The following is a 27940-nucleotide window of genomic DNA, read 5'->3' on the forward strand; positions in this document are numbered from 1 at the left end:
TTGTCGATCGTCGACGTTTCTTCAATTCTTGCGATCTCCATGCATTCCGACGACGAGCCTCGCAAGCGCACTGCGCGCGCTTGCGATTCTTGCTATCGGCGTAAGGTAAGTATTCTTCTAGTGGTGGATTCCGTGACAATCTCTGTGGATGTTGGGTTGGCTGACTTTATCAGATTAAATGCGACGCGGCTCAGCCACAGTGCGAATGGTGCCGCCACCATGACCTACCATGTACCTATGACAGAGTTGTGACAAGGAAAAGAAAGGCAACGGATGATGGTGGGTATGTTCAGGATAATTGCATTTTCATTTTCATTTAACTTTTACTTTTCCCTTCACTTTTCCCTTCCCCTTTCCCTTCCCCTTTGATCGTTGTTTAGCTTCATTCGTTCTCCACCGGCTTATAGATCACTGACTATGGAAATACTAGCCAACCAAAAGCCTCGCGTCTGTCGGAACGGATCAGTCGCATTGAGAAGGCAATAGCTGATAATTTCCCTGAGTTAGACTCAAGTGAGTTATCGATTGACTTTAATATCGGAAGAAATGAATAGCTGCTAATTCCAGGTAGTGCCGTTGGATACCTCGCACAACTGGCAGACACAAGATTCCTCGCAAACTCTAGATGATAATATAACGACAGCGAGTAGCTCACCTAGCACAGCAAGTGGCAATCTGACTCCCGCAGTACCGGCCACAGTCGGTGTTCACTTTGCGGGCCGGGAGCTGGGAGCTATCAGTTTGCTCACAGGAATCCCCTTTCTTCTCCCGGAGGGTCAGGAATGGATTCAGGCTCGTACAGGGCAGACTATTCCAAAAGACAGACTCGCCCCAGCCCGAGCACCATGGGAAAAACAACGCGGTCAAAATACTGATAGCATCTTCAATAATCTTTCTAACCAGACAATGTTTCAATTGCCTGACTGGCGAGTTTTGAGACTCTACTTCGACGCCTACAGAAAATGTTATCTGATGCAACGGTTATTCCCTGTTGTGAATCCTGATTTATTCGAGGAAACTATGAAATCAGCATATCAACAGCCGCATAATAGCTTTAGAGATGGCCAGGCTAGCACTCGCGCATGTGTCATTGCTTTTATCGCCTTTATTGCTCGCCTGCCTCCGATCAAAGACATGACTAGAGACTCTCCACTTGCACAGATTGACTATGATGCTTTAGCTAGCAAGGCCCAGTTTCTTCTTGCTCAGGTTCTGCAGGAACCTGCAAGTTTAGAGGGGGCATCGGCTGTCACTATGTTGGTAAGCTAAATCACTAGCCTATACTAGACACCTCATGTTATAGATTTTCATGGCTAACGACTAAATTGCATTGCCAAAGACACTTTATGAATTGTCTTCCGGAAATATGCGCGCAACAAACTACTTTGCCGCGATCGCTGCACGATTGCTGTTCATGCTGGGTGCGAATCTGGGCAATATCGGAGTTGGCCCTCACACTAGTCGTACGGAGAAAAGGCACCAGGCCTTGCGGAATCTCTTCTGGATCTGCTATACCCTTGATAAAGATATATGTTTGCGAACAGGTACCGTCTCTAAAATATCTATTTGCGGATATCATATTTACTAAAGACGCTATCAGGTCAACCACCTACGATTGCAGACGAGAATTGTGACTTGTCTCTCCCGCCAGGTTATATCGAACGGGCTTATACAGACCCGGAAAATGAGGAATCCTCCAATGTGGATCCAATTTTCCCCTTTGACTTGCGTCTCAGCATTATAAAATCGCGAGCACACAGCACGCTGTATTCCGTGAGCTCCTTGAAGAAGACTGATGCGGAATTATTAAAGGCAATTCGAGAGTTAGATGATGAGCTAGAAGAATGGCGATCCAAGGTCCCGCCGAATTGGCGACCAACCATGTCCTTCGCGCAGGACGCTTCCGATCCGAATGTGTGTATGCACTCTGTCATGCTGAGGATGAATTATTATCTTTGCATGTCCATTATTCATCAAGCAAGTAGTCGGTGCAAAGCCTGGATCAATGGGACTGGAGGATTGGTGGATGGGATCAGCTCAAGTCTGACGTTGTCTGTTGAGGCCAGTCGGTCAACCTTGTGCTATTTAGAGTCCGCGGAACATGTACTAGTGGATGGTGTCTTTTGGTAAGACTCCTATCACTTATTTCAATCTGAGGCTGGATATACTCACTAAGTTTCATAGGACGCTGATTTTTTATCCCATGTCTGCGCTGCTCACGATCTTCTGCAGCATCCTTCAGAACCCGCTTGATCCACGCTCGCGTGATGATATGGGTCTCTTGAGGGTAGCAACCGTCATGATGAGGAGAATTTTCACTCGCAAGCTGCCTCAGAACGAAGTCGTCCAATTCAAATTGGTCGCCGACTTTGTAGTGGAGCTGAAAAGATTGGCAGAGTGTGCTATTGACAAAGCCTGGCGCGAGCAGAGTACCGGTTCGCTTTTGCCTCATTAATTCAATATTGTGTTTGAGTGGTCTGATTAATTTTCCTTTGTCTTTGTCCCCCTCTCGCTACATTCTGTATTCTTGGTTCTGTTTTCTATTGCTGGGCGTTTAAGGAGGTGATATATGGCGTTTATTGATCAGACCTTAGCGGCCTCGAGAAGGATGATAGAGCTAGACAGACATACACGATACAATTGACTAATTTTGATATTGATAAAATTCATCCCTGAGTCAATGTTAAAGCCGTATAATATTCCAAACGAGCAAAGGAGATTCAAAAAAGCAGTAGTGCCGTAAATTGTTGTAGAAATTGAAGCATTGATTGGGAGTGTATGTAGTATCTAGATCTAGATCTACTAGATCTACTATATAATAAGTGGGTCGGGAGATGTCAAAAGGTATTCCTATTCTTCACACAAAGTTAGCTTCTGTCGACCGAGATAATATAAAACATAAATATCCTTGACAACAATGACATTGAATTCAATCGAGAAGGAATTCAAGATTGATACAAAGCTCAGATAAATGCACAGTATAACCACCAAGCGATTTCGTATGTAAGATTGAAATGCTTTCAGATGGGGTTGAAACATATTTAATAGGCATAATCATCCTCGAAGATGATGAGAAATAAACAGGTGGATTTCCACTTACCATTGGTGAATCATAATAAGAAGAATAATTGAAATCGTCAAAAATTTCTGCTTTTTCGCTGGACTTTGGGAAATTCGGGAGAAACTTTCGAGCGAGCGGAAAAAGTCCACTTTAACCTGTGGATCACGTGATACGGAATGACAGACGGGCCGGATCTAGCCGGATTGGGATTAAATGTATACAATTTTACGAGTGTAGATGGTATTATCATGAGAAGAAGAATATGAATTGGATATCAAGCTATTAATAATAATGTTTGAGATAGAGTATATTGGCAATGGCTGGTGCCATTCAAGGTAATTGCCTCTAGCACCTATTTGGCGTTAGATCAGAACTGTAGCTAATCACCGTAATGTTTGGTATCCATGAGAAGGACCATCAGATACCAGCCCAAAGCTTCTAGGCAAATCCAAGATAGACGGACATGTTTAGGCCCGGTGAGAAGTTGCTGTATAGCCTGGATCCTGAATCAAGTATCTGGATTCCCAACTGAACTAGTTGTTGCTGCATGGCTCAGCTTCAATGTATACCATATACACTAGAGCTAAGCCATGCACGTAGTGTACGACCCCACCGGATTTGACCACGCATTGATGCTATGAACAACAGGCGATAGCGTGTATTCTGGTGGCATATGGAATGTTGCGTGTAAGGAGTGGTTGAAGGTGAAAGAAAAGGGTATCCATCTTCCATCAAATCTCCTTGTCCAATATATCCCACATCTGTCGAGCATCCTCAGCCTCCTGAGAATCTTTATTCGAAACAGAACTTTTCTCAGCTGGTGCTTTTGCGGACTTGGTCTCTCTACCCTGGACCTGCATTTGTTCCAGGGCGCTCTCAATCTCGGCTTTGACCTTGTCCATTTGGTCAATTTCATCTTTGCTCCGTTGCAGCTGTTCTTCCATCATCATTATCAGTGATTCCCGAGCCTGGTGTGGGCGGTAGAGGTTGAGGAGGTGGTGGGCGTTAATAAACAAGTTGCGCAAATCGTTCACTTTGGATTCAAACTGTTCGGGAGAAACCGAGAGAGCTCCCACAAATTCAAGAAAATTGAGTAAAAGAGACTTGCTGATTTTAAGGAGGTAATATGCGTGATTGAGCTGAGGAGGGCCTTGTGAATTGTCTTGGTCATTGGTTTCCGCGGGCCCTGGGTAGAGCTGATCAATGCCTTGTTCTTTCAGCGAAGGGAGTGTTGTAGATAACTAAGTTGAAACAGGATATCGTTAGCTAGAGCTTTCATTATAGAAGTGGCGTGTGGCCCTTGATAGCCCAACTCACAGTCTGTAGTTCACCAAAAACAGAGTACTCCCCCGTGGGGATCTCTGGCGGTATAAGGAATCGCAGCTGGTCAGGTACATCCAAGGCACGCAATTCCGACGGAGACCATATTTTTTCCCTAACTGGCTCTCCATTCGGTCCCTTGGATGCTTCTTTCTTGATCTCCTCGAGCTTGTTGAGATTGTCCTGCGTAAAGTGTCTCCATAAAGGTGGTGGTGGTGCAAAAGCAGCAGTGACAGCGCGTTGCTGAGAGTCTGCCATATTTAGCTTGCTCGATTGGTGAACACTAAGCCCAGCTGTATTAACAAGAGAGTGTACAGTTGGTGGAAGAAGTGGAAGAAGCGAGAGAAGTTGAAGTTGAAAGCGTCGACAGTTCCAAGGCGGCCTCGGCCTCTCCGCTTTCTCTTCCGCGCGGCCTTCCACTTTCTTCGTCACTTTGCATCTTCAACTTTCTTCTCTTCTGCAATTGTTCGCTTGGTTATAAAGTCAAGTCGCGTCTTCCGTTTTCTCTTATTTTAGATTAACTGCTGTCAAATTCTCTCCTTCAAGAGTATCCTTGTGACAGCCCACTTACCATGCTGCAGCCAATGCTGATATGATCTCCATCTTATCTTAATCTCCCTCTTCTTCTCGACCGAGACATTCTACGCCGACACCTCGTCCTATCTACACTTGTTGGCTCTGTCAAGATGCCTCGTAGTCGCTCATCAACTTCATCAACTTCTATATTGAATCGCGTCGGTCTTGCTGGGGCTGCTGCGCGCTTTACTCAGCGCTCTTACGCGGCGGATTATATCGCATTGGGAGTCCTAATTGCAGGATGGTTAATGGTTGGTCTCTTGTCGTTAAATTTCGTGAAGATCATGAATTTCGCTAATTGCCCGTCTAATTTGTTGTAGATCCAAGTCTTTGTCAATCCGTTTCATCGCATGTTCTCCCTCGATAACAAGTCCATTCAATACCCATTCGCTGTCCATGAGCGGGTTCCTGTTGGTACGACTGCTCTAGCCAACCCTCAACATCGCGAATTGATATTGATTGCTATCTCTTTTAGTGTGGGCGGTTTTCTACGCCGGAGTCATTCCCTTCCTAATAATACTTACCTGGTCGGCATTGCTACATCCTGGTGCACAAAGAACCCAAGTTACCGTGCTCGGCCTCTTGGTCGCTCTAATGCTTACGACTGTTTTAACGGATATCATCAAGAACGCTGTTGGAAGGCCTCGGCCTGATTTGCTCTCCCGATGCAAGCCTTCCCGGGGCACCGCAGACAATGCGCTGGTCGCATGGACTGTCTGCACTGAATCGAACCAACATATCCTCCAAGAAGGCTGGCGAAGTTTTCCTAGCGGACATAGTAGCTTTGCTTTCAGTGGTTTGGGATATTTATCCCTGTAGGACTTTCCAACGCCAGTGTGCAACAAACATGAGAAATATAGCTAACGGACAATGGTGTAGCTTCTTCTCCGGTCAAATGCACGTTTTCCGGCCACGAACCGATCTTGGACGCTGCTTGCTGGCATTCGTCCCACTTCTGTGCGCCCTTTTGATCGCTATCTCACGCTTGGACGATTATCGCCACGATGTTTGGGATGTATCTGTTGGGTCTTCACTCGGCATGTTGATAGCATGGTTCTCTTACCGACGCTACTATCCTGCCCTACGGTCTCCATATTGCGATATTCCTTATGACAAGGGCGATCATGCAGTTCTGGACGGGTTTGGCAAACTCGATGATGAGGAACGAGGCTTACCACAGTCTATGTCACAAAGCGATAGCCCCGGGGTCGCACACGGGGAGACTTATCCGTTAGAAGAGATGGGAAGCTCTCGAGTGATATAGTCACCATCCTCCTTGATATGTAAGTGTTTCAGTGAGATGAGTGACTTAACTGGCTTACTCGAGTGATCCCCATTTACCGAGCAATAATGTGTATAATAAAATTCAAATGTAAATGTTTTGACGATACTGTCTTTTCAACTATAAAACAAAAATACAGGGCATAACGAACGCTTTATTGCCACAAATGCCAATTTCCACTGATCACCATGGTGAAATACTTTTATGCAAACAAACACTAACATTCTTTTGTATTGAGATGTCCGATGTTCACCCGATCTGTCCATTTTATATTCATTTTTCGCTATGAGCGAGTCCTCTTTCGAAAAAGTTCCACACAAATATTGCGTTGGCCAAGCAGATGAGACCTGCAATGCATGAATTAGAACTATTCCAGCGAGCAAGATTCAATGACTTACTCAAGGTCACACTCATATTGTAATAGCCAATCTCCTCTGATAAAATGCCTGACAACAACGGGCCTAACATGAGTCCAGCATTGAAAGAAACCTCATTAATGGCAAAGACCCTTGAAAGTCCACCTTGTGGACCAAATATTTTCGGCCTTCTGTTCTCCACGTCTTTCAAAATCGCTAGAGAAGAGGAATATTAGTTCTAGACTTGGTGTAGCCCAGTGTTGTAGTTACTTACTGATGGTGTGTAATACACCAGCACCCTGGACTAAGGTCGATGCAATGCCGATGCAAGCAAGACAGGTAATAAACAGTGCCTTTCCATGATGTTCTGGCCCAGAAGGAAGTCCTAGGCATAACATCAAAGGAGATAATAATGCCCATCCTAATGTAGTTGGATATCGTAGTCCGATATGATCACGTACCCAGCCCATCAAAGGACCTAGAATGATAGCAGGAATGCGTAGGATGAGAAACATCATTCCCACGGTGAAAGATCCCCAATTGAATATCTCACGAAGATGGACTGGTAGAGTAGTATTAAATCCTGCGATTATTATGGAGTATATCGTCGTGCTGGAAATGCTGGCGAGGACACGACAGTCACTGAGCATTTCGTAATAGAAGGAGACTGGGGCGTCCGTAGTGGTATGTTCATCCTGACATGCTGTTTCTCGGGGTATGGCAGAGTCTGATAGCAAAGGAGTTTCTTCTGAATTCTCGACATCTCTGACCGAGGAACCCTGTTCATCTGGCGAAAGACTTTCTCGAGAAGGAGGTTGTTGTGAGGTAGATGCTTTTGGTGGCTCATCTGTGATTAATCGAAAGAGAATATTTATGAGAATTATTGCAATAGGAACAGCCCATGCTGGCCAATATCCAGCCCACTGCAACAGAACTCCTGCAAGACTTGGCCCTCCAACAGTTCCTGACAGGACGATTGACATGCTTAGCCCCATGACTCTTCCAACTCGGCCTTCTCCTGCGTTATCAGTGAGCATTGCTAGACAAATGATCCATGCTGCCGACCCAGAAATGCCTTGGAGGATTCGACCAAGATAGATTGCCCATACTAGATTATATGATGGTCATCATTGGTTTACATCAGGATAGCTGTTCATGCTTGGACTTACACGTAGGAGTTAACGCTACTAGGATAGTTCCTATTAGAGTCACGACGAGCGCGATGGTCAGTGGAACCTTGCGGTTTGGCGTTTTATCGGCAGCGGCAGCGATCAGAGGGGTTAATATGAGAGTTGCGAATCCATGAACACTGAGTAGACCAGATGTGGTACGTTGAGTCTGGCTGGAATCTTGATTCAAGCGAACCTCGAGCATGTATGGCAAAATGGGGACAACGAATCCGTAAAGTAGAGTTTCTAAAGTAGATGTGATGAATTATTTAGTGACTTGAAATATCAAATGGAGGATCAAATGTATTTACCTGTGAATAAAGCCAGACAGGCGGTTCCAAGGATCAAAGTCCTGGAAGAGCGCCAGCCTTGAACAACTCGTGTGCTCTCAATATATGACATTTTTGTGCTTTCTTAAGGAAGTGTCGACTTGATGATCGGATTGTCTAAGGATTTGAGAGGGGTTCGCATGAGTCAAGTCGATCTAATGCAAGCCGTGCAGCTAAATCACGAGGTTGGGAACATGCGAAGATAGAGTTGTACCCTTAATTAGCTGCATTGGACGAGGATTAATCTTGAACTCTTCCAAAGTGTCATGGACGGCGTTTCAATGTTCATGAAAATGGGTTTGAATTCATGACTCACACTTTGCTATGGATCTATCTATGTGTGTAGACAGGCTGAGAGTTGGGAGGGAGATGGACATTAAATAAATGAAAGGTGCATTATAAGTGCATTATGACTCAATCGACGTATATCCTAGTATTGCGTTTCATCTACTATTATTGAAATTAGAGAAACTCCGTTTTAATCCTCCGAAAGGCATCCGATGATGAAGTATACAATAGTATAATTTAGATTTTAGACTACCTGCTGATCGTTTCGATTGAACAATCTGTTCCAATAGCTATATCATTTTTTGTTTATAACTTTCTTCTGCATGGATATAACAGAAGAACGATAGAAGGAATTGCGTACTTTTATACTCATGGCACTGACTAACGTATTCAACCACCGAATGGGCCACACCGCCGAGTGGGCCACTCAGTAGCACTCACCAATACAAAACACCATATAAAACAACAACCACTAATAAAATTAACTATTTGAATTAACCACAATATCAGGGTATCTGTTACATTTATGCCTTGGCTTTCTACAAACTGTACACCTCTGGCGTGGCCTCTGATTGGCCGTTTCACCCCTATCCGCGCCCTCTGCAGTGCTATTGTTAGGACCTTCACCACCATTTTGTGTAAGCTGTAGGCCCCCAGCACCGGTTAAACCACCTTTGTGGATTAACTGTTTAGACTTATTAACACATTTGCTTTTTTGGTAGATAGATTCAGTATGTAAATGCTCGAATTTATGCGTGTCAATAGCATACTGATATAGCAGTTGTTCAAAGTCTTTACCTATCTGGTGTAAGGCATCTAATATAATGATAGCAGGGTTTGTTGATCGCTGTTGTAATAACGAATTAATAGCTGATATCTGATATTTTAGATCTTTTGTATACTGTGGTGTATATAGTGTAAAATTTTGACTGCTATTATTGCCATTGCTAGAAGGGAGAATAGAGATTCGAAGCCGAACTGTAAGTTTATTTAGTATATGCTGAGGATCAAATAATATAAGATCTGCATTGGCAAAGCTATTTGATAGGATAGATACTGATATAAATACTATATTGTATATTTGGATATATAATATCAGAAAATCAAGCTTATTAATATAGTTAATACTATAATATATCTTTGATTGAACAAAATCTCTGTATATTTGTTTAATAATCAAAAAACAATCAATATTAAATGGCTGAAATAGATATAATGAATACAGTAATATACAAACTGATATAATTTTATTTTGTTTGTATATTTCAACAAATTGAGATATAGTATGATTTCTATAACCATTCAGAACAAATATAATCCAATATCTTTTAGAGATACTTCAAACTTTCGGAATAAAATAATCTTGAAGCCAATTAAGAATAATTGAATCTTCAATCTATCTATTTTGGATATTTCGAGTCGCCAATCGCCCGATACTATAGTAAACCACACAGAATTGGCTTTCAGAATATTCAGAATTTGTAATAATTCAAGATTTTGCTGTAAAATCCATTGCAAAGCTTGTTTCATCAAAATTCTAGATATCATCATCAGTGATATTATATTCGATTATTATATTTTGAATACAGTTAAATCATTCTTGAATAATTTTTGGATTTTTGTATTCAGTATATTTATAATTATAACAATATGATAAACATATTCTAATAACTGATGTATATAGAATAAACTTAGTTATCCAGTTTTGACCAACTTTTTGAGGTGTTGTATCTTCTTGTTTTGCAAACAGCAAATTAGCCATTTCACATACAGTTTGCTTTTAGAGGCTAATCCACGTGAATCTATTGAATGTATCCAATTTATAAGCGATTGCTCTTCCATTTCGGTCAATTTATGTGAGTTTGCGCGTAGGATAGCGTGTTGTGGTGTGCCAGCTAGCCGATGTGTAAGGGTGTTGCGCGGTATTTGAAATGCCGATGCAGCAGCACGAATACTGCTAAAATCGCCTTTTTTATAGGCATATAGGGCAAGTTGGATACGGCCCTCTTGGTGCTCAGTATCTAGGCTTTTTTGTGAGCGAATTGGTGGCATGGTAGGTGGTTGAAAGTGTGGTGTAGCCACGACGCGTGCTATTTCAGTGGGGGTGGCCCACTCGGCGGTGTGGCCCATTCGGTGGTTGAATACGTTAGTGGTTCGGACTTAAAACGTTGGACCGAGGGTTATGAAATCACAAGTCATCAAGATAGAAGTATTTTTTCTGGCTCGAGAAAATAAAATCGCCTGAATGAGGAAATGTGCTGCGATTGATTGATATACTTCATTCTTGAAAATTATCAAACTCGGACTTTAAACGTCAGCATGACGGTGTTGTTGATTGCATCGGTCTACGAGCACGTAAACTCCGCAAGGCTCGTGCAGCTGTTTATGGGGATTAAACGAAGTGGTGGTCTTTGAAATGAAGTCGGATTACTACTTAACTTGCCCCTCTGACTGAATTTCCATTTTGTATTTACTTTTATGATTCTTGACTTCTTTTGATAAAATACTAATACGCCATCCTTATCCTCCTGCTAAACCTCAACCCACAATGTCACTGCCGTCATCCTATAAGCGCGCTGTTTTCCGCGAGGCTGGCGGTCCCTTACATGTGGAAGAAGTCAAGATGACTCTACCTGCATCTGGCGAAGTGCTGGTAAAAGTAGAAGCATGTGGTGTTTGCTTTTCTGATCATGTCCCACAGGCTTATGGTGCCATGGGTAAATTGTAAGAATAAAATCTGTTCTCGTCCTCATGTCAATCAGTTAATTTACTGAGATGCATATAGTCCCGTTGTACCTGGACACGAGCTAATTGGCCATGTTGCTGCGATTGGTGACAATGTTTCGCAATGGAAAATTGGCGACCGTATCGGAGGTCCATGGCATGGTGGCCATGATGGTATGTTGACTCAAAAGAGTCACTGGGAGCTTACAAGATTGATCTGACTCAAAATAGGGACTTGTCTTGCCTGTCGTAGAGGAAATTTCCAAATTTGTGACTTGGGTATCATCAATGGGGTAACAAAAGATGGCGGATGTGAGCTTATCCTCGAATATGCTTTTTATTGCCCTATTAACCAAGTCTGTATAGACGCTCAATATTGTATACTTCGCGCGGAATCGGGAGTTCGCATCCCCACGCACGTTTCAGCCGCAGAGTATGCTCCGATCTTATGTGCCGGAGTCACAGTCTTCAACTCCATGCGACGACTCAACATCCAACCTGGATCGATCGTTGCTATTCAAGGACTTGGAGGACTTGGTCACTTGGCCATTCAATATGCAAACCGATTCGGATTTCGAGTGGTGGCCATTTCTCGGGATGCGACAAAGGAGAAGTTTGTTCGGGAATTGGGAGCTCATGAATACATCGACAGCAGCAAGGAGGACCCTGCTGAAGTACTACAGAAGCTTGGTGGTGCAGCACTGGTAGTTGCTACTGCACCGAATTCCAAAGTGATCTCGCCGTTGATGAAGGGGCTTGGTCCTCTTGGGAAATTACTTCTCCTTGCGAGTGAGTTCAAATTGATGATGGTGATAAGTGCAGAATCAGCTAACTAATATCTTCAAATTGTATCAGCTGCGGGTGAGGTTCCATTTGACTCCATGACAATGGTGAGTTTTTCTATGAGGCTGCTCTATTTCCCATGCGATATCAATTCCACTAACATCGTTTGTAAATAGATCACCAAGGGACTGTCTGTGCATGGATGGCCGAGCGGACACGCTTTAGATTCCGAGGAGGCGATTGAATTTACTCAACTTGAAGGAGTGAAATGTCTCGTTGAGACATTCCCACTTGATAAAGCCAACGAGGCATATGGTGCGTAACCCGAGAACTACGCGGAATATGATTTACCCATTGACCAATATACAGAAGCCATGATTAAGGGGACCGTGCGATTCCGTGCAGTCATCACGATGGATTAAAAATGAAGGCCATGCGAGTAACACAACCATTTTGACTTTAGCAACGAGGCGTTGTCGAGGGGAAGCTTGATGGGGCGGCGCAAAAAGTGCTGATTGGCGGAGGAGGTGAAATTGTTGAAAGAATTCGAGATCATTTGGATGTAAATGGGGAGTAAATTGAGATAAGAGACTGATTATTACGCTTGGACTTGCTTTATCCAGCAGTAAACACAGCACGAAGTGTATTGTTAATGTTAATGTAGTAGTTGCATACTTCGCGTGCTGCCAGAAGATAAATAAGGCTGCTCCCCCCCCGCATTCGAAGTTGCATCTCCACGACATCTGCTGATTTCTATTTCTCTTCTCCTCATACATTAGTGTAACACTGTGAGCACCATGACAGAGGACTGGAAAACACTTGTTTTGAAAAAGCAAGCCGAGGTCTCGTCTCAGATTCCTTCGGCATGGCGTCTGCCTGCAGAGTATACAGACATATCGGAGACGACCAACAGAAATGTGCTTGATATTCCTCGCCGCTGCGGTATTCTTTCTCAAAAGCAATTAGACATCACCGAAAATTACGATGCGACTTCTCTCTTACAGAAAATGCATCGACGAGAGTTGTCAGCCTACGAGGTGACGGAAGCCTTTTGCATTCGAGCAGCGGTTGCACAGCAGCTGGTATGATACCCCACGGACTTGATAAGATCCTTGCTACCATATAACTTGCTGACAATTGATAGACACGCTGCTTGACTGAAATGTTCTTTGAAGAAGCACTCGAGCAGGCAAAGGTATTGGATGCGTATATCAACAAGACCGGCCAGCCGATCGGACCACTTCATGGACTTCCCATCAGCTTCAAGGTGAAAGGTCCACAAATGTCCTATTATCTTGAGAATTGCTGCTGACATGTGCACATAGGACTGCTTTAATATCAAAGGCGTTTGCTCGACCATCGGGTTTACTTCATTCATAAACAATGGCCCTGTTGAATCCAACTCGCCTGTAGTCGAGATCATCGTGCGTCTTGGTGGAATCCCTTATGTGAAGACAAACATCCCACAAACAATGATGGTAGGTTGTAGACCAATCACCCCCAGTTCAAGAAGACACAACTAACACTCAAAGGCCGCCGACTCACACAACTATGTGTTTGGTCGGACGCTCAATCCGCATCGATCAAACCTCACTGCTGGTGGATCTTCGGGTGGCGAAGGGGCACTCATCGCGATGCGAGGCTCGGTGCTTGGGGTTGGAACTGATATTGCTGGCTCGATTCGCATCCCGGCTATCTGCAATGGCACCTTTGCCCTGCGTCCATCAGCAGATAGGATTCCGTATGGCGGACAAACCAGCTCGTCTCGGAAAGGCTTGTTGGGCATCAGAGCATGTGCCGGTCCTTTGGCCACTTCTGTTCGGGACCTGGAGTTGCTCATGCGGTGCGTGACTGAATATGATCCATGGAACTTAGATTCAACAGCAATTTTCTCGCCATGGCGTGAGGTTAAGCTCAAGGCAACCTTGAGACTTGGGTTGATCCAGGAAGACTCGCACTTCCCAATACATCCTCCTGTTTTGCGAACCCTGAGCGCGGCGAGCGAAAAGCTGAAGTCGACAGGACACGAAATCATTCCACTGAAAACTTCATCAATCCGAGATGCATGTGCCCTTGCATTCCGTATGTTTGCCATGGATCCAGCTGGTACGCCATTTCAGCATATTGCGGCCAGTGGCGAACCGACGATACCTGCGTTGAAATCAACTGCTCTGCCACATGAGTACATGCCATATGAGTATGCTCCTTTGAATTTGGAAGCTCTTTATGAATTGAACCAGCAACGGAATGAAATGAAGGAGGAGTTCCGTGAGTTGATTGTGGAATCTCAAGTTGATGCGATCATCATGCCTGGGTATCAAGGAACCGCCCAACCTCACGATGTCTTTGGTTTCGTACCGTACACAGTTCTTTGGAACGTTATCGACGTGAGTAATCCCTTCTCTGTGGGGGTTTAGATTTGCTAAAAATTTATTAGTATCCCGCAGCAATTATCCCTTATGGTAAGGCAGACAAGGCCATGGACGCGTCCTTTGTGAGAGATGTTGACTACAAACCACCGTGTGAGTTACAATCCATTATCTTTATTTATACTCTTTCAATATTCTAACAATAAATCAATGAGACAGATGATGCAGACGCAGTAGAAGGAGCCCCATGCTGTGTACAAGTTGTCGGCAGACATCTCCACGAAGAAGAGCTCGTCAAAGCCACGGAAATAATAGCTGCAGCTCTTAAAGAGTAGTACCTTCCTATCAAAAGATACAGATATTAGTTGAAATTCCATATCAAGATTGCTCTTACTAAAAGTATCCATGAAATATTCGCTAGTCAAGCATGAGAAAGGCGGGAGTTCAGTGAACAGTAAACTATTTTTGATGCGCTAGTATGACAGTGCAGCCCATAACAGTCGCTCACATTCGTTTAACAGGCCTTGCTAGCATACTCGATCTATTTTCGGGGTAATACCATGCGAGGCACCAACTGCATGCAAGTTGAATCATGATTCTGGCTGTGCTACCCCGCAGACTCGCCGCTGGGCGTCGGAAATATCACGGCGTTGGATATAATTTTTCCGTCAGTGAAGTATTTCCTGACTATATAAAGGCTAGCAGCCTTGACTAACAGAAGATAAACAGGATACTCGGTTGTTTGAGTCAAGCTTATGGTATTTTTGTGAACCATGATGAAATTTATGCTGGTTTCTTTATTCGCTTTATCCCCTGTCCTTGGGGCACCACTCCCCACAGCATTGTCTGAGAAGTCATCATCAAAACCACCATTCTTCGTGTTAGCCGGTGATAGTACAACTGCAAAGCAGACATCTGGTGGTGGGGGATGGGGTGATGGATTTCTAAACACAACGTTGTTCAATGGGGCATCTGGTCGAAACTACGGACACAACGGGGCCACCACAGTCAGTTTTCGAGCCGGAGGAGACTGGAGTGAAGTTTTGAATACAGTCAGATCCGTTAAGGCTGACTATAGTCCCTTTGTGACGATCCAATTCGGACACAATGATCAGAAGCCAACGGCCAATATTTCTCTCGATGAATATACGAAGAACCTGGAAGACTTTGTAGCAGAGGCGAGTGATGCCGGAGCCACGCCGATTCTCGTCACACCTCTATCTCGTCGCAACTATGAAAATTCAACTGGAAAACCGGCGATCATTCAAAGCCTTTCGAATGAGACAAAGGCTACCATTACCGCTGCTCGGCGTAGTGATGCGATCTATATCAATTTGAACAAAAGAAGCACGGATTATCTCAATGCCATTGGGCCCGAAAAGGCCTACACTTATAATCTGAATGCGGATGACAGAACTCATCTCAATCTTGGAGGCTCCATTGTCTTTGGTGGTATAGTGGCTGAACTGATTGGGATTTACCGTCCTGAATTGAAGGGACAGGGCTTCATTCATGTCGATGAAGAGCTAGAGAGCGACATAGGAAAGGGTATTTACTATTGGCCCAGAGGGATCAACTGAATAGTACATTCCATCGCCAGTGAAAGAGAACATTGAGTCAATCACAGAATTTTTGATTATCTATCATAATCTTAGAGATCTAGTAATAGGAATTGAACTGAAGTTCCGACAGGCGGAATGTTCAGCTGTCTTGAGAAAGTCATAACATGATAAGATAGGATGTTATACGAGAGACCAACCATATGATGGATTACTTCTACGAGGAACAAACAGGGTGGGATGATAGGCGATTCAGACATTTCTCGCTATTACCTATCGAGGATCTGGTATGAAAGTTGTCACGAGGTCGCGACATTTAGACAGAAAGGAAAGACGGTTAATTGCCGATCTCGACGTAGAAACCTGGTTAGGGATCCATAATCCTTGCGTCGATATCCTACGATCCCATAAGCTAGCCAATTGTGAGAACCTGGCTATGGCAGGATCCAACAGGGACCCGACTTTGAATTGTTCAGGGCAGTCATGCATACTATACAAAGCGATGATTGATTTACTGATGGTGAGGTGAGCCAGCCGCTCTCAGATCTGGACGGCTTCGATATTTTCCTTGAGCAGTAGACAAGAGTCGAACCATCCAAAATTACATCTTTTAATTGTGAGTTTTTTGGTCCGTTCATATATCACAGGATTGATAGAACCTACATCACAGAAAGGCCTCTAGTATGCTGAAAGCCACAAAAAAACCTTTGCTTGCTTTTTGTAGTCCATGATAACCTGCATAGTCCCCAGATGACATCTCTATCGGCGGGAGGTGTAACGTTGTACTCCTTTGGAATGTCATCAGAGGGCGATGGAGAAGGGAAAGATGAAGTCTTACTCATCAAACGAGAAAGCGTCTCTTTAAAAAACAAAAGAGGAAGGAGTAACCCTAATTGCAGAAATTCAGACAAGTGGAAAGAGCCACGACTGGCAGGAGCTGTCGACAGATCAGAAAAAGTAACGAAAATTGAAGCAGGAGCGAACAATATCAGTCTATACTGCAGTTTATACTATTATATAGCTATATATAGTAATCTATAGTGACTAGCATAGAATAGCATAAACAAAGTAAATAAGTTGAGTATCATACTAGCTACAAAGATTCGTGTTTTCTAGTATTGCAACCCTCACAGATGCTGAGTTCCGACCTCAAGATGATGTCGTGACGCTCCAAACCAGTTCATAAGACTTTATCAGCGCGCAAATTTTGTACGTCTTCCTGTGAAAAGCCTAGCTCTTTCAATATAGCTTCCGTATGCTCCCCCAGTGCTGGTGGAGAACTTCTGAAATCAGGTTTCGTCTCGCTAAATTTTACCGGAAACCCTTTTCTTATCATCAGTACTATACTATCAAGACTCGGAATCCATGCGATAAGAGTAACCTCAGGAGCAGGGGGGGGGGGCAGAGGTAAAAATTCATCACGAACCTAGAATTTTGATTGCTCCGGAGGAAGCCAGCCCAGATGGTATGTCATGAACCATATCCGTTGCCTCCGTCTGGGGATGAGAAAACACTTTCTCAATGTTGTTTATGGGCCCATATGGCATTCCACTTCCTTCAAGTAGGTCAAGCCATTCTTCTGTTGATTTATTCCTGATAATTTTCGTCAAAATCTGCATCAGCTCTTCTCGATTTTGTACTCGGGCCGTGTTATCGACGAAGCGAGGATCCTCGATAAGATCCTGGCGATCTATTAAGCCACAAAGGATCCTATACTGCTTGTTGTTTGTAGCTCCCAGAACAATGTAAGAATCTTTTGTTTGAAAGGCTTGATAAGGAACGATGCTGGGATGTTCTGTACCCCAACGTTGGGCTTCAACTCCCCCGTTCAGCCAAGACATGGCCACATTAGATAGTAACGATACTTGACTTTCAAATAGCGATGCATCAATCTTTTGACCCTTCCCGCTTTGTTGCCGGGCAAATAGCGCTGCTAAGATTGCTCCATGAAGATATAGTCCAGTGCTCATGTCAGTAAGACCGAGTCCAGGTCTTGTGGGAGGACCGTCCTTTTTCGCCGGTGATGTGTAGCAGTCCAGCTTCAGCTGCAGCGATTGCATCGTAGCCTGCACGCTGGGCATACGGCCCGCTTGCTCCGTAGCCTAGAGAACGCTTAGCTCGAAGTCAATTATGGGCTTGAGATAACGTACCAGATACACTAGCATGGATGATTGAAGGGTTGATACTGCGAAGTTTCTCATATCCAATTCCCATTTCATCCATTTTTCCCGGAATGAAATTATCAACTCTGGAAACGGTAAGAATTGCAATATCCAGAAAGAGTATATAGGAATGCGGGAGTACACGCACACAATATCTGCACGCTCAATGAGCCGGAACAAAATTTCACGGCCTTTCTCCTGCTTCAAATTTAAGGTCATTGAACGTTTGTTGCGGTTAATACCACAAAAGTAAGCCGATATGTCTTTCTTGCCGGCTTTCCAGATATCCCTCTCGGCAGCAGTTCTCCACGAGCGTGTGTCGTCCTGCATTTATTTAGACCACGCTTTTTATTTCATTCTCTCTTTTTTTTTGTTTTAGGTCTATGACTTACACCACCGTTCGGATTCTCAATCTTCAGCACATCGGCGCCGTAATCAGCGAGAATTTGGGTACAGAATGGACCCTTGAACTAGTCAGTTCCAGATTCTGCAATCTTGAACGATATTGACATACTGCCAAAACCCGAGTCAAATCAATGATTCGAATACCATCTAAAAGACCTTTCTTCTGAGCATTCGTATGTTTCAAATTTCGCTGATTTGAACAGAGTATTGCTGGCCCATGGATGCGGAGGTGTGCATTCCTCGAGGCGAAAGACACCAAACGGTTGAAGGCAATATAGTTCGAGGACGATCTCAGCCTGAGAGTAGTCATTGCTGATTTTCTTCCCTTTTGTTGATTTTCTGATCTTATAAGTGTATTTGTTTTGCTATCAATTGCCGCGAAATGGAAATCTGGGGAGGGGTCCATCCCCGCATAAAGCCGATCTGATGTCCCCCACGCTTCAAAGTATGCCGCGGTCCTTTTGTTGGACCGATGCACATCTCCGAAATTCACCGAGCATCCTATCTTGCTTAAAGCTTGCCAAAAAAGAAAATTGAAATAATATTACATTGCAGTCGAGCTCTTCGAAGTCCCAAGGCGGGATTTCCCTAAATGATATACCTACAGTTGATAGCAGGAAGTCTGCGTAAATGTACTACTAGAATATTTAACTTCTGAAAATTATGCGACGGGCAAACCGAATTAATTCATACTATGAATTTATGTTGTAACGTCTGACTAGTATGATCTGGGCAGCCCAAGCACTCTCTCTCCGACGTAATTGAATATCATTTCCCGGCTGACAGGCGCAATACGAGGGATGAAAACCTCACGAAGGTAGCGCTCAACATGATATTCTTTCGCATATCCCATACCACCATGAGCGAGAATTGCTCTCTCGCACGCCTCAAAAGCAGCTTCCGCGGCCAAATATTTCCCGGCATTTGCGTACTCTCCACCTGGATAACCTTGATCATACAAGCGAGCAGCTTGGTAGATCATCATTCGAGCAGCCTCGAGTTTCATCCAACTCTCAGCGAGAGGGTGTTGAACTCCCTGATTTTGCCCGATAGGACGACCAAATACTACTCTTTCGCCGGCATATAATGCTGCTCGACGTATAGCTGCAAATCCCAATCCCAGTGCTTCAGCGCCGATAAGAATTCTTTCCGCGTTCATTCCGTGGATTATCATTTTGAAGCCCTCGTCTTCCGGGCCTACACGGTCCGTAGCCGGTACATGCCAGTTATCGAAGAACAAGGTATTTGTATCGACTGCAGCACGACCCATCTTAGGTATTTCGGTTATATCGACCTCGGGGACTTGAAGGTCGGTGTAGAATAGAGACAATCCTTGAGAGGGCTTTCGTACCTGATCTCGTGGAGTAGTGCGTACTAAAATTAGAATTTTGTCCGCTCTCTGCGCAGTTGAGATCCATATCTTCTGGCCAGAGAGCTTATAGCCCTCACCATCGCGACGAGCTGTGGACTGTAGCTTGAGTGTATCAAGGCCCGTATTTGGCTCCGTGACTCCAAAGCATGCTCGCTCTCGACCGGCAATCAAGGGCGTGAGCCATCTTTCCTTTTGTTCCTCTGTTCCAAATTTTGCAACAGGCTCTAGACCAAATATATTCATGTGAATGGAAGAAGCACCAGTCATGCCAGCCCCCGATTCGGAGATTGTCTGCATCATTACCGCTGCTTCAGAAATGCCAAGTTCAGATCCCCCATATCGTTGGGGTAAGCATATGCCTAGCCAGCCTTGCCTTGCTAGCGCGTCATAAAGCTCTGTCGGAAATTTATGGGTTTCATCCACGCGAGCCCAGTATTCATCCGGAAAATCAGAGCAGATCTTGCCTACAGCTTCGCGTACAGTACGCTGTGAATCGGAGAGGTCTGGGTCTTGATTTTGTAAAAACTCCGTGGCGCGGGCATGCAGAGGACGTGTAGATCGAGGGAACATGAGACATGAAATATTGTTCATAGGATGTACGTTCTCCAGGTTCATTCTTCTGGCCTGTGGCTGATGAGCGTGGATGAACGACTTGGCCTTGGATTGGCACTTACAAATTTCAACAGAGTCGCCATGATGGTCAGGTCAAAATAGAAAGTGCCTATCTCACATCTGACCTCCCTCTCTCTAGATATCAAAAAGTTTCAATCAACCAGGATGGTAAAGAGCCCCTTGGGTAGTTAAACAATCAAAGAGTTGGGAGTGATGCGGGGCACGCCGAGAGACGCCGAGGAAGCATTCCGGCAATTCTATGTCAATTATTCGCCTATATTTCTACTAATTGGCATGTTCAACTTGCTGTTACCATTTAATATAGAATTTGGGACTCCGGGTTTTTTACAAGAGGTTTGTAATAACTGAGAGGACTCTTCGTGTGTTCAAGTTGCATAGTATAAACATGAAATTGTATTTACACGTCGACTTTTTATAGCCGAGCAGTACTAGCATTATCCAAATAGAACAAATTCCTCTTTTGACCCTTTTCACCAGCTGGATCAGGAATTACCATTCCAATCTTCCCGATTGGTTCATCACTCCTTGAAGACAGTCGATGGAGAGTCGCTTCATCGCCATGGTTTGCCAAAAATCTATGGTTGCTCCCAAGTATACGACCAACAATGTGTGCACAACTGGGACTTCCATTGCGGCTAAATTCAACTGTATATGTCTTCGGATTTTGCAAGTTGAGTTAGCTCTCTCCAAAATTAGACGATGTCAGAGGTGATGATTTACCTCAATTTGGGCCTTCCCTTCTGCTTCAAGATCTATAGGTGGTATTGGATCCGAAATCAGACCTTGTAAGAGACTACCATCTGGATAGATAGTCTTGTCTCGTCGGGGCTGTTTGGAGATGCAGATGGCATGCTGATAAGACAGAAAGCCACCGTTTGCTAGAATCAGACCATTCTGTGTTGAACCGGTGCGCAGTTGGCGAACCATTTCGGTGATTGCCTGTTGAATTAGCATTTTCTACAATATGCCGAAAAACAAAAGCGGTGATCTTACATGCATCGAATAGTTATTTCCTGCCCCTCCAAATGAAGTCAAGCCTCCAAGAACCGTAATTGCCTTCTGTGGTTCTGTAATTGAAATGCCAAGATGATGGCATGCAAGTTTCGGGACAATGGGGAAGCATGAGTAGAAGTCGTAAATGCCGATATCAGATGGCTTGAGCGAGCTTGATTTCAAGCATTCATCGAGAGACTTAGAAATTGCTGAACTTTCATAGAAGTTAGGGCGTTCCCAGACTAAAATCTATGTTAGTAGCCAAGATTCATAAACAGCTTGCATTCTTCGAAGTTAGGATACTCACAGAGATCGCGTTCTCGAAATCCAGCACCGCCAACTGAGCATTTCATCAGCAAGAAAATAAATACTTGTTGAGATTTAGAATACTTACGAGGATAGATCCATTTTTCTTCCGGGACGCCAAGCTGTTTTGCGAACTCTGTCGAAGTCACAATGCAAGCTGCTCCCAGATTGACCGTATTGAATGCATTCATGAGAAGGGGATCTATGAGGCAATGCATCAGCCAGATATGCTTTGAGTAAACACCTTTGAGGAAGAGCAACCTACAGGGAAAACAAATCATCCGATTCTTTTTTGAGATCGTTCCAATAGACTCTGCGGTCTCGGGCTTCTGGCCATAATTCCATGCATATTGGTTCGATGCCGCAGTCTGACTAAAGTTGCCATAGAGAATAGCAGATTCTTGGTGGTTCTCTTCAATTGATTGACCACGATGCGCTCGGAATCCGTTCTCGTATAGTGGATAGATGTGAATGGGGGCTCCCACTGAGTGAATTCCGCCAATATCTGCGTTTTCATGTAAGCTCTAGGTTCTTGTCTAGATTGTTCCCATTTTAAATACCCTTCTTGAGTTCTCTTGTCGTTGGAGAAAATACATCTGTTATAGACTCGGCTTCTGGTCCTGATGTCCAACCTGGAGGTGGCATTTTACCCTCTTTAACACAGCCCGCCACTATAAGATATCAGTATGATGAAGGAAAACTCCCTCACGAGTAACTTACAAGATGCAAGGGCTTCTGCCCCAGTCAACACGGCAACTTGATTCTCTCCAGTTGCGATACGTCTTGCTGCATCATCCAAAAGCTTTGCTGGTTGATTTCCCCCATGTTCGCTGTAGAGTTTGTGTTTTGGCTGTACACCTAACTTCTGGCCCAAAAGACCAGGCAAATCTGAATATGGCCAGGTCCATGTTTTCACAACGTCAATACTATCAATACTGGACTGCAACTTGGTACTATTGGCTGTTGAGCCGCTAGCATCCTTAATGGCTGCATGAATAGCCTCCAACATCAAAGCTGCCGGCTCCCTGGCATCCTCAACTTTCGCCGATCGGTTTTTGATGTCGGCAATGCCGATAATGATTGGAATCATTTTTATTGTTGATTATTATGGAGAATCTGTAATGATGGCATGTTCAAAAGGCCAATGTATATCTTTTGATGATGGAATTGAGGCACAAGGGTGTGGGGATCGACATGAGCTTACGCTGCAACATCCTCGGGCCGAGCAAAAAGTTATGAATTGCGCATATGGAAATGCGTCGGGAGAGGCCGATGTATTCAATTTAGGGGTAACACGTTATAATTTTGTTTAAAAATGATCTTATTATACATACTCGCATATCCATGTCAGTAAAAAAAGGGGTTGATTGTAGTAAATAGCAACCTTCCTATGGAATTGTCTATTTAAACAAGGAATATATTCCAATATATTCCTCTACGTCATAGACGCGATGGGACCCATTTCGGCTGCTTCTTTTTGGCGAAGGCTTCAACTCCAATTTTGAAATTGTCCCCAGCAACAAGCCTGTTGACATATTCATGTCTCGTCCGTGAAGTGGCATGTTCCACGCTTGGGTTATCCCAAGCTTCTCGTAGACCCTGCCGCGTAACAATAATTCCATCTGGTGAGAAGCTCGTAATTCGAACTGCCATCTCAATGCATTCATCGACAACCGATTGGGGTGATTGAGAGATTCGGTTGATTAATCGATAATCTAGAGCCTCCTGGGCGGAAAGTCGCCGACCCGTCATCGCAAGCTCAGAGGCTAGCTGAAGTCCAACGATTCGCATCAGTCGGGGAAGACCTCCAGCTGCAGCGTATAATCCAACAGTAACTTCCGGTAGACCAAATTGTGCACCTGGTGATGCGACAACAATGTCGCTGGAAATGGGAACTCTAATTAGTATTTTGATTGCAGAGCAAATCTCGCGAATCCAAGTGTTCCCTTACCAATTAAGACAAATTTCAAATCCACCCCCCAGTGCAAATCCATTGACGGCCGCCAAAACGGGCTTTCGGCCTTTCCTCTGGCTTAGTCCCATGAAGCCACTGGGGGGATGCTCCATGACAGCCCGTTGAGCAGCAGTCTTGGGTCCCCGACGTGAAGAATTTTGCTCGGTCAAATCTTGCCCTGCGCAGAAAGACTTTTCACCTGCGCCAGTAACAACCGCGACTAGCAAAGATGGTTCTTCGTCGAACCATGAGAATAATGCATGGCCTTCCCAATGGGCTTCTGCTGGTAGAGAATTACGTTGCTTTTCTCGATTGATAGTCACCAGCATAACCCCTGGCTTGGGGTAGGACAACTGGTAGAAAGTCGTCGGTGGAGGTTGCGTCTGTAACAATTCGGCCATATTTGTTTTGCGTAACTCAGCTTGTTCGTGATGAACGCGTGCAAATGGGGCGATTCGGGTTCTATCAAGATCGAATTCGTGTTTTTTCTTTTTTTAAAAAAAAAAGTGACAATGTACACTCCAGGTTTTATATAGCCTTTATGGGGTGTCGGGTTATGCAGGGCACAAATAGCTCCTCGCTTGAGTCTTACCAAGTTCGTCTCTTAAGATCAGCCGTGCTTTGCAGACGAGCCATAAAATGCGGGGATGGCAGATTTGCCTCGGAAACCTCGGCTATCACGGTCCACTTTGTTTTATTTAGTTCCATCAATTTACCCCGGATTGAAGAGTTACTCGTTATCTCCAGAAAATTCAATAAGATAAGATGGTGCAAGAATCCTCAGGTAATGCATACGTGCTGGGTGTTGGACTCACCCAGTTCTTAAAACCCCGTCGTACGCGGGGAGTACCCCGAGTTGGGTTATGAAGCAGGTGTAAAAGCCATGCTGGATGCGAAAATAGATTATGATTCAGTCGAAGCAGGAATAGCATGCTATTGCTATGGAGACACCACGTCTGGTAGGCTCTGAAAAAGCATTGGGAGGGATCCTGCGAAAATATTCTCTGATCATGAAGTACAGGACAGCGCATTTTCTATCAATTTGGTATGACCGGAATTGAAGTTTATAACGTGAACAACGCTTGTGCGACTGGCTCAACCGGCTTGCATCTCGCTCGTAAAATGGTCAAAGGTGGTCTCGCAGACTGTGTTTTGGTGATCGGCTTCGAGCAGATGCGCCCGGGTTCTATTAAGAGCGTATGGGATGATCGTCCTAGTCCACTTGGACCATCTACTAAAATGATGGAAAATGAATTTGGCAAGCATGATGCACCACGGAATGCACAGTATTTCGGAAATGCCGGGCAGGAGTATATGTCAAGGTGAGATAGTCCATGAAACAATAACACCATGGGACCCCAGAATCACGGATTGATAATTGGATCTAGATATGGCGCAAAGGCAGAGGATTTTGCTGAGATCGCACGAATTTCCCACGAACACTCACAAAAGAACCCTTATGCACAGTTTAGAACTGCATATTCCCGGGAGGAGATTCTCAAGTCCACTGCAGTCTATGGCCCCCCTTACCAAACTTCAATGCTCCCCAACTAGTGACGGTGCAGCAGCAGCTGTCATAGTCTCCCAGAAGTTCCTTGATGCCCGACCGCATCTCCGCTCCCAGGCAATCTTGATGGCGGGCCAAAAGATGTTGACTGATGGACCAGAAGTATACTCAAGAAGTGCAATTGATCTTGTTGGGTTCAACATGTCACGAGATGCGGCTAATTTAGCCATGCAAGAGGCCCAGGTGCAAGCGAAGGATATTAAAGTCTGTGAACTGCATGATTGCTTTTCCACAAATGAGATGTTACTTCTGGATGGGCTAGGCTTTTCAGACCCTGGTAAGGCACATGAGATGGTTCGCCGCGGTGACATTACGTATGGTGGGCGGGGGCCTGTCATCAACCCCTCCGGTGGATTGATATCCAAGGGACACCCACTTGGGGCTACAGGGTTAGCGCAATGCGCGGAGCTAACCTGGCAGCTTCGTGGCTGGGCGAACAATCGCTTGGTCGATGGAGCAGACGTAGCCTTGCAACACAATCTGGGACTAGGTGGAGCAGTAGTGGTAACTATCTATAAGCGTGCGGACGGCCAGAAAACCAGCAAAGTCTCCGATGCTGATGTAGCCAAAGCAGCTGGAGTTGGTTACAATCCTGCTGTAGAGGCTCGATATGTCACTCCGCAAGATGGAGAGCGTGTGCGAAGCAAGAAAAAGCGACACGATTATGTCCTCCATGAGACGGTCGGAAAGTTGGCATCGCGGATGTAGGGATGCAACTTTTGATACAGCGAAATGAAGATTAGCAGACTTGCCATAACTTATCTTTCTGTATATGCATTGCATGCATCGCACCTTATTCGAATATGACCTCGAAGAGCCTCCATGTAGGAGACCTGTTAAATCGAGCCTGTAGTCGTGAGAGGTCGAGAGACTATGGAAATTAACAGGGATGGTACGGAGCTAGATCATCTCCCTTTTCCTTGTAGCTTTTTTCTCTTCAAATGGGGTGAATATACAGAGCCCGCTCAGGATCAGTCTCCATTCGCTTTCGCATCTTGTTGTTCAGTAATATGAAATTTTTGAATTTTCTCCTTAGCCGTGTCCAGTTTCTCATGGGCGTCGTGGAATTTTTTCTTCGTAAGAGTGTATCCCTCAATGCCTGCTAGGATTGCATATGACTTGCTCATGGATACGCGAGACAGATCGACGCCTCGCTCTTGGAGGGAGTGATGGAAAGCCCGAAAATGAGCTAAATGGGGACGATAATGGCCGCTATAGTTAAAAAAAAAAAGAGAATAATTAATGATCGTCTAGTGAAGCAACGGCAATGGGAGAAAATTTGCTCACCTCAAGGGGGCCAAACTGCGCAGTTGACCATGTTTAATTTTCAGCATTCCAGCTGCGGAAATTCGCCCACCACGGAGAAAGGAGGAGTGCTGGAATGCACCAGGCTCCTTGATGCCAACATAAATGCGGAAAGAAGTATCAGCCACCTGTAGGATCAAATTAGATATTTTCTATGACAAGATATAGATGTCTTTACGGAGACCTACAAATATCCACATGTCGTCATGCAATGAGATATCCCCAGCAAAATGCTCATATAAAGCAGTTGGTTTGATGCGAGAAAATTTGCTGACAGCTTTCCCAAACTCGTAATCTTCCCTCGTTGAAAGATGAGGGTCACTGTTTTCCTTATTCTCGACAGGTATAGGAGAAGAAGCCGATGGCGAAGGTGGTGATGGGGGGATTGATGGGCTTTCTGTGTTTCCTCTAAATTTCGAAGCACCCTCATTGACGCTCACAACACCTTGCATGCTATCCTTGAACTGCTTATTGTTCGTGTATACCAGCTCGTCATTTTTCGCCCAACGAAACAGACCCTCATCATCTACCTTGACCAAGTATTTTAGCCTTTCCTCCGGGGACAGATAGCGCACTTGATCTCTCTCCAGTCTTTCTCTGGGACAGTGCGGGAGTTCAACGTTTTTCCCTTCTCCATAATCAAGCCAATAAAAGAAATTCTCGTTTGAGGGTGCGTTTTTCCAAATTGCATGATAGGCACGAAGGTTGCTGCCATGGCGGTGTTTCCCATCTACCATTTCCAGGAAATATGGAAGGTCCATGATTTTTGTGGCTTCTCTTCTTATCTCTCCTTGACAAACATGATCATCACGCTTCGGAGGGGCAGGCGATGCAGAATCGTCAATGGCTCCGGCTTGGATAGCCACACTGACAGCCCGTTGCCAATTTTTGCGAGCGGGACTGGTAATCTGATCGCTCTCGGTGGATTCTAATTTATCGAGGTCATTGCCGTATCTTTGGTTGTTCATCTAAAATCACCTTGTAATCAGCCTCCCAGTATTGAACCAAGCACGGGGGATCAGGTATAATTCCTCACGTCCATCCATCGACTCGAGGCCGTTATATTATTGCCTTGCAGTTCTCGTCGAGTACGATATCCACGGTACATGCGCTATGCAAAAACGAAGAAGAGATTCTTAGCCATCCGAACTGATTCACGCGTAGTGATTACCCCAGAACAGTACCTGGATGAGTCCCGCGGCCCAAATTTCACGACTGTCCGTGACGTCATTTCCATTGTCTGGTGGCTTGGGTGATTCCCAAGAGAGTGGGATATCGGACATTTTGTACTTCGACTGAGAAGGCAAAAAGAGCGAAATGTCGAAGAATATAGAATGAGAAGAAAAGGAGGAGAGAAGTGAATGAAACACGAAAAAGAAAAGGTTGCAGTTTGGACTTTGGGAAGGCACGCAGATCGCGCCTTCCGC

The 27940-nt window shown here is 44.7% G+C and overlaps 12 protein-coding genes across 12 annotated transcripts; 6 read left to right on the top strand and 6 right to left on the bottom strand.

Moving 5' to 3' along the window:
- Positions 1–39: 39 nt before the first annotated feature.
- On the top strand, positions 40–2455 carry N7469_001772 (putative C6 transcription factor; the record flags this gene model as incomplete). Its single annotated transcript, XM_056640692.1, has 7 exons — positions 40–105; positions 174–283; positions 431–513; positions 572–1260; positions 1340–1544; positions 1601–2126; positions 2185–2455. 7 exons carry the CDS (start codon positions 40–42, stop codon positions 2453–2455), a joined length of 1950 nt encoding a protein of 649 aa, XP_056506449.1.
- Positions 2456–3792: 1337 nt separating this feature from the next.
- med7 (mediator complex subunit MED7) lies at positions 3793–4639 on the bottom strand (the record flags this gene model as incomplete). The annotated part of the gene is made up of 2 exons (XM_056640693.1): positions 3793–4302; positions 4379–4639. The coding sequence occupies 2 exons, from the start codon at positions 4637–4639 to the stop codon at positions 3793–3795; spliced, it is 771 nt and encodes a 256-aa protein (XP_056506450.1).
- A 428-nt stretch (positions 4640–5067) lies between these two features.
- N7469_001774 (phosphatase PAP2 family protein) lies at positions 5068–6221 on the top strand (the record flags this gene model as incomplete). Its single annotated transcript, XM_056640694.1, has 4 exons — positions 5068–5208; positions 5278–5371; positions 5433–5772; positions 5837–6221. The coding sequence occupies 4 exons, from the start codon at positions 5068–5070 to the stop codon at positions 6219–6221; spliced, it is 960 nt and encodes a 319-aa protein (XP_056506451.1).
- A 291-nt stretch (positions 6222–6512) lies between these two features.
- N7469_001775 (MFS transporter) lies at positions 6513–8166 on the bottom strand (the record flags this gene model as incomplete). The annotated part of the gene is made up of 5 exons (XM_056640695.1): positions 6513–6586; positions 6638–6811; positions 6870–7703; positions 7765–8010; positions 8076–8166. 5 exons carry the CDS (start codon positions 8164–8166, stop codon positions 6513–6515), a joined length of 1419 nt encoding a protein of 472 aa, XP_056506452.1.
- Positions 8167–10929: 2763 nt separating this feature from the next.
- On the top strand, positions 10930–12310 carry N7469_001776 (alcohol dehydrogenase; the record flags this gene model as incomplete). Its single annotated transcript, XM_056640696.1, has 7 exons — positions 10930–11105; positions 11167–11279; positions 11337–11417; positions 11472–11894; positions 11961–11995; positions 12065–12203; positions 12258–12310. The coding sequence occupies 7 exons, from the start codon at positions 10930–10932 to the stop codon at positions 12308–12310; spliced, it is 1020 nt and encodes a 339-aa protein (XP_056506453.1).
- Positions 12311–12685: 375 nt separating this feature from the next.
- N7469_001777 (Amidase) lies at positions 12686–14592 on the top strand (the record flags this gene model as incomplete). Its single annotated transcript, XM_056640697.1, has 6 exons — positions 12686–12970; positions 13033–13155; positions 13214–13366; positions 13421–14275; positions 14326–14410; positions 14477–14592. 6 exons carry the CDS (start codon positions 12686–12688, stop codon positions 14590–14592), a joined length of 1617 nt encoding a protein of 538 aa, XP_056506454.1.
- Positions 14593–15030: 438 nt separating this feature from the next.
- Positions 15031–15837, top strand: N7469_001778 (rhamnogalacturonan acetylesterase; the record flags this gene model as incomplete). The annotated part of the gene is made up of 1 exon (XM_056640698.1): positions 15031–15837. One exon carries the CDS (start codon positions 15031–15033, stop codon positions 15835–15837), a length of 807 nt encoding a protein of 268 aa, XP_056506455.1.
- A 1397-nt stretch (positions 15838–17234) lies between these two features.
- On the bottom strand, positions 17235–18693 carry N7469_001779 (CaiB/BaiF CoA transferase family protein; the record flags this gene model as incomplete). The annotated part of the gene is made up of 5 exons (XM_056640699.1): positions 17235–17918; positions 17974–18064; positions 18127–18302; positions 18371–18442; positions 18493–18693. 5 exons carry the CDS (start codon positions 18691–18693, stop codon positions 17235–17237), a joined length of 1224 nt encoding a protein of 407 aa, XP_056506456.1.
- A 408-nt stretch (positions 18694–19101) lies between these two features.
- N7469_001780 (uncharacterized protein) lies at positions 19102–22777 on the bottom strand (the record flags this gene model as incomplete). The annotated part of the gene is made up of 5 exons (XM_056640700.1): positions 19102–20424; positions 21382–21623; positions 21776–21889; positions 21953–22171; positions 22408–22777. 5 exons carry the CDS (start codon positions 22775–22777, stop codon positions 19102–19104), a joined length of 2268 nt encoding a protein of 755 aa, XP_056506457.1.
- A 350-nt stretch (positions 22778–23127) lies between these two features.
- Positions 23128–24042, bottom strand: N7469_001781 (enoyl-CoA hydratase/isomerase family protein; the record flags this gene model as incomplete). The annotated part of the gene is made up of 2 exons (XM_056640701.1): positions 23128–23569; positions 23639–24042. The coding sequence occupies 2 exons, from the start codon at positions 24040–24042 to the stop codon at positions 23128–23130; spliced, it is 846 nt and encodes a 281-aa protein (XP_056506458.1).
- Positions 24043–24524: 482 nt separating this feature from the next.
- On the top strand, positions 24525–25916 carry N7469_001782 (uncharacterized protein; the record flags this gene model as incomplete). Its single annotated transcript, XM_056640702.1, has 4 exons — positions 24525–24600; positions 24663–24963; positions 25030–25143; positions 25196–25916. The coding sequence occupies 4 exons, from the start codon at positions 24525–24527 to the stop codon at positions 25914–25916; spliced, it is 1212 nt and encodes a 403-aa protein (XP_056506459.1).
- Positions 25917–26179: 263 nt separating this feature from the next.
- On the bottom strand, positions 26180–27796 carry N7469_001783 (IQ calmodulin-binding motif protein; the record flags this gene model as incomplete). Its single annotated transcript, XM_056640703.1, has 5 exons — positions 26180–26420; positions 26496–26641; positions 26702–27481; positions 27550–27624; positions 27698–27796. 5 exons carry the CDS (start codon positions 27794–27796, stop codon positions 26180–26182), a joined length of 1341 nt encoding a protein of 446 aa, XP_056506460.1.
- Positions 27797–27940: the final 144 nt, after the last annotated feature.

Source organism: Penicillium citrinum (genome assembly GCF_028827155.1).
Source record: "Penicillium citrinum strain IBT 23319 chromosome Unknown utg000001l:1.0-4955037.0:1.0-4956770.0, whole genome shotgun sequence".
Classification (NCBI taxonomy): domain Eukaryota; kingdom Fungi; phylum Ascomycota; class Eurotiomycetes; order Eurotiales; family Aspergillaceae; genus Penicillium; species Penicillium citrinum.